We start from the raw sequence: 9,406 nt of genomic DNA, 5'->3' as shown, positions 1-9,406 counted from the left end.
TGCATGCAGTAAAGATTAAATAGTGTGAGAAAACTAGACGTTCAAACAGGGTCATATTCTTACATTTAAACTGAGATGTATTCATAACAATTTAAGGATGACATTACATTATAAGATGAATAAGGGGGAAAGAAACTGGCAAACGAAGTAGTGGCCGAAGGGTAAAAACGGACACGAATGGAACTTTAATAATATAAAGAAAGAACACACCCAAATAACTTGTAAAGGCGATAGCAAATGAAGTCCATGCAGTAAAAGGGAATTTATGCGACACATGATGACACAATGTGTACAGTTACTTTTTACCTTGCGTCTGCTACAATAGCAGACGACGTTATTCTGTTTTAACCCGGTTGTATTCGGGGGGTTGGGAAAAGATATTTAAGAAGAAGATGGCACACGACGTTCAAGTAGGGCATATTCTTTCATCCAGTAGGACATATTCTCATCTTAAAAGAATTAAAAACATGTTGACAGAAGAAAAAAAAACATGTTGACAGAAAAAAAGTAGGACATATTCTTACATCAAGTAGGGCATAGTCTTACATCGAACAAAGCTGCTCATACCACTAGTCATTTTCCCACAACCCACAGAAGTATCAACCTTCCCATCAAACCCCATCATCCCCATCTCCCTGGCAACCTAGCCCCCCATACACACAGGGCAAGAGCTCAGAGAGACTGTTTACCCTGTCATTGTAATTTCAAACTCGACACATCTTTGCAGAGCGTCTGAAGTAAGGAGTATCAGTCCACGCCCAGTATAAAAAGATGAAGTCCCCGAGGCGTCTCCTCAGATGTGACGTGACCGAGCAGTTTGCCATCATCACGTGGGTATCACTGACACAGCACGCAGAGAGAGAAGGAAAACATCTGAGAGAGTCAGTCTTTGGCGAGTCATCGTCAACAGCAGCAGATACTGTGGCTTGTGAAAAGAACAGACATTTTGTCTCTAGGCAGCTCTTTGGGAGTGTGTGCTTCTGAAGAGTTTGTCTGTGGCCTTTACAGAACTGCCAAGGCAGACATAAAGAAGTCTTTCTACGGAGGGAAATTCTGGTTGTCCATCCAGCTCACAAACATCCTTGACATCTCAAAGGGAAAAATCTTGATCACTTTCAGGCGCACTAAAACCTATTCCAACTCATCATGGGCTTGGGAAAAGCATCTCTAGCTTCAGCCACTGTGCTCCTAGTACTGGTGGGTTTATCTGAAGCCATGTTCTACCGTACCCCCAATGACGGAGACGCCTGCTCGACCTATAGGTTTACTTCGGACAACCCGTGGGTGGCGTCCTTGCTGGCCAAAATGATGGGACCCATGCCTTGCGCCACTGGACAGGTCATCAACGCTGAGGGTGAATGTGTTGACCGCGAGGAGGTGGTTGCCGACCGCTGCAGGGACCCGTGTAAGTTGATGGCATTGTGGGTGATGCTGGTTTGAATGTTTTTTGTCTCTGGTTTGTGGCCTTTTTACATTTAGTCAAGTTTTGACTAAATGTTTTAACATAGTCAGAGGGGGAATCGATACGAGGGTCGTGGTGTATGTGTGTGTGTGTGTGTGTGTGTGTGTGTGTGTGTGTGTGTGTGTGTGTCTGTGTCTGTGTCTGTGTCTGTGTGTGTGTGTCTGTGTCTGTGTGTGTCTGTCTGTCTGTCTGTTCGTGTTTGTGTGTAGAGCGATTCAGAGTAAACTACTGGACCGATCTTTATGAAATTTTACATGAGAGTTCCTGGGTATGATATCCCCAGATATTTTTTTATTTTTTTCGATAAATGTCTTTTATGACGTCATATCCGGCTTTTTGTAAAAGTTGAGGCGGCACTGTCACACCTTCATTTTTCAATCAAATTGATTGAAATTTTGGCCAAGCAATCTTCGACAAAGGCTGGACTTCGGTATTGCATTTTAGCATGGAGGCTTAAAAATTAATTAATTAATTTGGTCATTAAAATTCTGAAAATTGTAATTAAAATTATTTTTTTATAAAACGATCCAAAATTACTTTTATTTTATTTTTTATCATGTTCTGATTCCAAAAACATATAAATATGTTATATTCGGATTAAAAACAAGCTCTGAAAATTAAAAATATGAAAATTATGATTAAAATAAAATTTCCGAAATCGTTTTAAAAACAATTTCATCTTATTTCTTGTCGGTTCTTGATTCCAAAAACATATAGATGTGATATGTTTGGATTAAAAACACGCTCAGAAAGTTAAAACGAAGAGAGGTGCAGTAAAGCGTGCTATGCAGCACAGCGCAACCGTTACCGCGCTAAACAAGCTCGTCACTTTCACTGCCTTTTGCACTGGCGGCGGACTACGGTCATTGTGAAAAAATGCAGTGCGTTCAGTTTCATTCTGTGAGTTCCACAGCTTGACTAAATGTAGTAATTTCGCCTTACGCGACTTGTTTGTATTTGTTGTTGTTGTTGTAGTCCTTGGTTGGTGGCGTTGTTGTTGTTGTTGTTGTTGTTGTTGTTGGTGGGGGTGGTGATGGCGGTTATGATGTGGTGGAGGTGGTAGAGGTAGTGGTTGTTGTGTTGTAAATTTAAGCAAGGTTTTTCACTGAAAGCTAAGTAACGTTTGTTAAAATAAGGAAAAAGTATTGTTCCTTACTTTAAACGAACATTTCAAAACAATGAAAACAGTCAAAAATATAATTAGTTTTTCAATTTTCTTCATCGTGCACATCTTCATGTTCTATATCTAATCATAACTATGGTCATTGTCGTACTCAAATGTGATTATACTTCTTTTTTTTACCTTCATAATTGATTGGTGTTGTCTTCCAGGTTTATTCTCGTCCCTTGTTAACAGTAAGGCCTCTCAGTTAAGACTAAGAATACCAATTTAAAGTTTTTTGTTATTTTTAAGTTCTGACATTTTATATCACATTTTTATCTTTAAAACAATTCACCGATTTCAAAGGCAAGCTCGCAAAAAAGTAAAATGTCGATAACACTTGAGCATTTAGTGAGTAAAGAAGAGTACACAATTGTTTCAACTGGTCTGGGATTTCAGAGATATGCGCCGAACAGTACGTTTAATCGATTGGCAGCTGCTGGCCATGGATTCACCTTTTTTGTTCTGAAAAATAGTTTTGCAATAGTTGTCCACAATTCAAACAAGTTTACATTATGTAAGACATGCCCAACCAGAGAAAGAAAAACGAAAAGTAAACAGCTGTTAGTTCTGTTGCCTGCGAATATTCTTTGCCTGCAATGTTTCCTGAATGCATCTTTGAATTCCCTTCCCTTTCCGGCCGCCTCCTCTTTTTTTTTAATTTTGATTAAACACCCCACGTCTTGGTTTCATAAGAGATACAGAAGAGAGCATTATTCAGTTTTAATTAACAGTGGCACACATCATATGGACGCAATGTCAAGATTGTTTAATTAGTTAGTTAGTTATTTGTTGCTTTTTGGGTCCAGCGGACCATTATAGGCCAAATCAGGACCCCATTGTTTTAATTGCGGTCTTCTTAAAAAAAACCAAATTCGTTTTGTATTTCTTTTTTTTCTTCTTTTAATTTATGTTCCTGTGAGAATAGACTACTACCTCTCTTTTTTTCCGTTTTAAACATAAGCTACAGCCCTTATCCATTCAAAGTCTTTTTATTTTCACCCGGTTCATGTCATTTGCAGACTAATTGAACAGTTTTAGCCATGTATACTCACCTATTACAAACTGCTCAAGGCCTATAATCTACTTATCAACATAAAAATGATAAGTATGGATATACTCTGTGGGAAAAGTGCATCATTCTTTTCTCGAGAATTAAGCGACCAATGCCACTTTGATAAACTGATCAGTTTGCATTGTGCATTACGAAAAAAGAATGACATAGATATCGACCTTCTGGAAACTACTGTGAACACGTTTAGAATGCGATAGCCGTGCTCCTGTTAATGAACGCCAGTTTATTCAAAACTCTAAAGTGTCGGGAGATTGCCGAACAACTCGGATTAAGTCTTGTTGCACAAGTAGTATAAACTTGGAGCACTTGCCTCCCTTTGTCTCTCAAATCTCAGACCATACAAAAATTGCGATGTTTGTATTTCAGTCAGATTCAACCAGACAGTGGTGAACATGGTCTGCTTCAGCAAACCCACCGCTAAGTTCGCTGACCCGCTGAACTGCTCGTGGTACTATGATTGTGCGTCATCCAATAACGACAAACACGTCATGTGTCCCACTGGCATGAACTACGATGACGTCAACAAGACATGCAGGCTGTCCACTCAGGTCCGCTGCGGCCAACGTCCTGGTGAGATGGTTATTGTGTGTGTGTGTGTGTGTGTGTGTGTGTGTGTGTGTGTGTGTGCGTGTGTGTATGTGTGAAGGCACTATAACGCAGTCAGTGGGTGTTTTTCTTCTTCTATACCTTCTTACATCTTTTACAAATATCATATCTTCCAGGTGACCTGCAACAGTTTCAATGCGGACGCAGCTCCCACTGCCGCCCTTGCAGTGTTGTTGTTGTTGTTGTTGTTGTTGTTGTTGTTGTTGTTGTTGTTGTTGTTGTTGTTGTTGTTGTTGTTGTTGTTGTTGTTGTTGTTGTTGTTGTTGTTTACTGTGACAAGGCGTCTGGTATTGCTATATGTTCATTCGGCCTTAAGCAGATCATTCACTCGCTCACCCACCCACCAGCAAACCGGAAAATATGGAATCAAACAACAAACCAACTAACCAACCAACCGACTGAATAACAAACACAATTAACCTCCCACTGTCTGTCTGACTGTATGATTACTCTCTCATTCACAGACACTCTGACTCGCTGACTGACTTACTCACTTTCTCACGCTAACTCGATGACTAACTAACTGACTGACTAGTCACCGACTGACTGACTGACTGACTGACTATGTGACTATTGAATCACTCACTCCCTCTTTAACTGACTGGCTGACTGGCTGACTGACTGAAGGAATGCATGACTGACTGACTGACTGACTGACTGACTGACTGATTGACTGACTGACTGACTGACTGACTGATTGACTGACTGGCTGACTGACTGACTCAAAGGACTGACTATTGCTTCACTTGCTACCCAATACTGACTGTGACCGATACATCGACTGACTGGCTATCCCATTTACCTTTTGTCTAAATGACTCATTCCCTCACTAACTCATTCACCCACTAACTGATTCCCTCACTACCTCATTCACTCACTAACTCATTCCCTCACTAACTCATTCACCCACTAACTCATTCACTCACTAACTCATTCACCCACTAACTCATTCACCCACTAACTCATTCACTCACTAACTCATTCACCCACTGACTCATTCACCCACTCACTAACTCATTCACTCACTCATTCACTCACTAACTCATTCACTCACTCATTCACTCACTTACTCATTCACTCACTAACTCATTCACTCACTAACGCATTCACTCACTAACTCATTCACTCACTAACTCATTCACTTACTAACTCATTCACTCACTAACTCATTAACTCGCTAACTCATTCACTCACTAACTCATTCACCCACTAGCTCATTCACTCACTAACTCATTCACTCACTAACCCATTCACCCACTGACTCATTCACCCACTCACTAACTCATTCACTCACTAACTCATTCACTCACTAACTCATTCACTCACTAACTCATTCACTCACTAACTCATTCACTCATTAACTCATTCACTCACTAACTCATTCACTTAATTGAACCCGAAGTCGACATCGTGAAGACTCCGCGAAGTCTTATTAACGAAAATCAGTGCTAAAGCTCCGTGCGGCCAGCTTCGCGAAGTATACTTCGCGTAGTCGTCTTCGCCCAGTTAAGACAGACTTAACTCATTTCACCCACCGCTTCACTCTTACAACCGACATGTTCTTCGTCTCTATCCAAAAGTTAGCTTTTGTAAGGGAAATAGTTGAATTCTGATCTTGAAAGAATCTGTTTGACGTAATTCCTGTTTGGATGTATTTGATATGAGCGTTAAGCCTGATTTTAATTCGGTGAAGTCGACATCACGAAGTCTACTTCTCGTAGCTCGCTGCACAAAGCTTTGGCACTGAATGTTTGGTAAAAAGACATCACGAAGTCTACTTCTCGTAGCTCGCTGCACAAAGCTTTGGCACTGAATGTTTGGTAAAAAGACATCACGAAGTCTACTTCTCGTAGCTCGCTGCACAAAGCTTTGGCACTGAATGTTTGGTAAAAAGACATCACGAAGTCTACTTCTCGTAGCTCGCTGCACAAAGCTTTGGCACTGAATGTTTGGTAAAAAGACATCACGAAGTCTACTTCTCGTAGCTCGCTGCACAAAGCTTTGGCACTGAATGTTTGGTAAAAAGACATCACGAAGTCTACTTCTCGTAGCTCGCTGCACAAAGCTTTGGCACTGAATGTTTGGTAAAAAGACATCACGAAGTCTACTTCTCGTAGCTCGCTGCACAAAGCTTTGGCACTGAATGTTTGGTAAAAAGACATCACGAAGTCTACTTCTCGTAGCTCGCTGCACAAAGCTTTGGCACTGAATGTTTGGTAAAAAGACATCACGAAGTCTACTTCTCGTAGCTCGCTGCACAAAGCTTTGGCACTGAATGTTTGGTAAAAAGACATCACGAAGTCTACTTCGGGCTCAACTAAGGACGGGCGTAACTAGCTGTGAATATAGTCCCAATTGACCCTGTCTTACATAAACGACACCCTATATTGTCTGAATTTGTTTTTGTTTGTTTGTTTGCTTAACGCCCAGCAGACCACGAAGGGCCATATCAGGGCGGTGCTGCTTTGACATATAACGTGCGCCACACACAAGACAGAAGTCGCAGCACAGGCTTCATGTCTCACCCAGTCACATTATTCTGACACCGGACCAACCAGTCCTAGCACTAACCCCATAATGCCAGACGCCAGGCGGAGCAGCCAATTTTAAAGTCTTAGGTATGACCCGGCCGGGGTTCGAACCCACGACCTCCCGATCACGGGGCGGACGCCTTACCACTAGGCCAACCGTGCCGGTATTATTGTCTGAATATAATATGTTTATTATGGTCATTGTCAATCAAAACACTGACTGTTTTGATCATTGCTTTTGTCATTGCTCCTGTCACCTTTGAGTCAACCCAGCTGCATTCTAAGATACGTCACAGCATAAGATACGTCACAGCATCATCTATATGTGTATCTTTGTGTCTCTTGTTTGTTCACTTTAAACGCCGATCGGTCCTTGTGAATATTTTGTTTTGTCTTAAATAAAACCATCTACTATTCTAACCTTGATTGTTGTCTATGCTTAAACCAACAGTGAACTACACCCGTGATGAGATCAGCGCCATGTGCACACAGGAGCCCAGGAGGATGATCGCGAGGACCGACAACTGCAACAGCTACTACGACTGCGCCATGACCAGCGACCCCTCCGGACGCTTCCTCCCCTTTGAGGGCGAGTGCGACTACCTCCAGCTGCTGGACCCCGAGACCAAAGAGTGCAAGCCTTACCCCCAGGTGGCCTGCGATCTGAGGAAGGAAATCAAGCGTCGCTGTAGGTATCTCGTGGCTTTGGATGCTCGTTGGTTTGATGGTCGTTGTTTTCATGCTCGTTGGTTAGATGATCGTTAGGTTAATACTTGTTGGTGAGGACGTATAACCTCTTGACCATGAGACCAAAGAGTGCAAGCCGTGCCTCAAGGTGGCCTGCGATCTGAGGCTCGAGGCGGTAAATCAAGCGGCGGTGTAAGTATCTCGTTGGTGTGATGCTCGTTGGTTTGATACTTGTCGGGTGAGGCCCTGGAGCCTCTGCACCCTGTGACCAAAAAGTGCAAGCCCAGCTGCAGGTGGCCTGCGATCTAAGGTGAAGGAAATCAAGCGTTGGTGTAACTGTATCTCGTTGATTAGATGCTTGATGGGTGAGGCCTTATAGCTGCTCGATTCTGAGAACAAACAGAGCAAGCCTTACTCCCAGGTGGCCTGCGATCTGAGGAAGGAAATCAAGCGTTGGTGTAACTGTATCTCGTTGATTAGATGCTTGATGGGTGAGGCCTTATAGCTGCTCGATTCTGAGAACAAACAGAGCAAGCCTTACTCCCAGGTGGCCTGCGGTCTGAGGAAGGAAATCAAGCGTTGGTGTAACTGTATCTCGTTGATTAGATGCTTGTTGGGTGAGGCCTTATAGCTGCTCGATTCTGAGAACAAACAGCGCAAGCCTTACTCGCAGGTGGCCTGCGATATGAGGAAGGAAATCAAGCGGCGTTGTAAGTTCATGTATCTTCGCCTGCTTGGATGGTTACTCCATTCATGCCACGCACCCCACCTTTCTAACCGTGTCAGCGAGACCAAACAGTGATACTAGAAAGTGAAGATGCAGCTTTTTTTCATCTAAGGGCGGGTATATCCTGTTTGCAGCTTCTTGACACCTAGAACTAAGATGCAGGCACGTCTTATTTATGAAGGTTATGTGCTCTGAGGGAAGAGATCAAGACACCTTGAAGCAGCATTATTGACCGGATGGTCAGTAGTGTAAGCTAAAAAGAGAGAGATCAACACACACGCACACACACACACACACACACACACACGCGCGCGCGAACGCACGCGCGCACGCACGCACGGACGCACGCACGCACGGACGCACGGACGCACGCACACACACACACACACACACACACACACACACACACACACACACACACACACACACACACACACACACACACAACCCCAGCACCGAAATAACCTTTCATTTCCATGATAGTAAGTGTTGTTGTTTTTAACGCCCTGACGGTAAAGCCAATTAGGGGCATGTTCCCGACCTCTCGTTTCCATTTAGTACACATCTGCTTTATAACCCCATCCTTCGTGGACCGACTGCACAGTGCATCAACACCCTCATATACTCTTCTCCAGGTGACTTGAAGCAGAGCTCTTGCGGAAGAGGCCACTGCCGATCTTGTATCGTGGACCACCCGGACTGCACTGACCAACCGAACGGACACCGACCCATCCCCAACCAGGAGTTCACGCCTCGCTACGCCCACTGCTTGCAGGGGAGAACCCTGGAGGTGGGTTCCTGCGAGCCACTGGCGAACGCCAGAGGGTTCCAGGAGCAGAGCCTCTTCGACGCTCGCAAGCTGGAGTGCGTACCTGTCAGCGCTGTCCCCAGAAGTCTGGGTGGAGCTGGGGATGAGGAGGAGGAGGAGGGGTAATCCTGCAACTGACTGAGGGGTGGAGGAAGAGGTCATGCTTCTTGGGAAACATACTTTATGTTCGCTTATGATTTTGTTTGATTTTTTAAAATTTGTTAGGCACATTTTTAACATGTTCAAACATGTGTTGAAAGACAAAATATAGGAACATTGTCAGGTTGGTATAAGGTTGTTTGTCTTTAATGGTATATGTATTTTTGCTTCCTGCCTTTTCCCTTCTTA

At 43.4% G+C, this 9,406-nt stretch overlaps 1 protein-coding gene across 1 annotated transcript in view; it reads left to right on the top strand.

Annotated features, from left to right (window-relative positions):
* Positions 1-787: 787 nt before the first annotated feature.
* LOC138964427 (uncharacterized) overlaps positions 788-9,406 on the top strand; it is a 9,171-nt gene continuing 552 nt past the window's right edge. The window contains exons 1-4 of the mRNA XM_070336384.1: positions 788-1,405; positions 4,066-4,269; positions 7,288-7,524; positions 8,886-9,406. The exon at positions 8,886-9,406 is cut by the window's right edge and continues 552 nt beyond it. Coding sequence (XP_070192485.1) covers positions 1,147-1,405; positions 4,066-4,269; positions 7,288-7,524; positions 8,886-9,184 — 999 coding nt within the window. The 5' untranslated portion in view covers positions 788-1,146 and the 3' untranslated portion in view covers positions 9,185-9,406. The remainder of the gene's footprint in view (positions 1,406-4,065; positions 4,270-7,287; positions 7,525-8,885) is intronic.

Source organism: Littorina saxatilis, linkage group LG4 (genome assembly GCF_037325665.1).
Source record: "Littorina saxatilis isolate snail1 linkage group LG4, US_GU_Lsax_2.0, whole genome shotgun sequence".
In the NCBI taxonomy this organism is placed as follows: domain Eukaryota; kingdom Metazoa; phylum Mollusca; class Gastropoda; order Littorinimorpha; family Littorinidae; genus Littorina; species Littorina saxatilis.
This window is presented reverse-complemented; position numbering and strand designations above follow the sequence as displayed.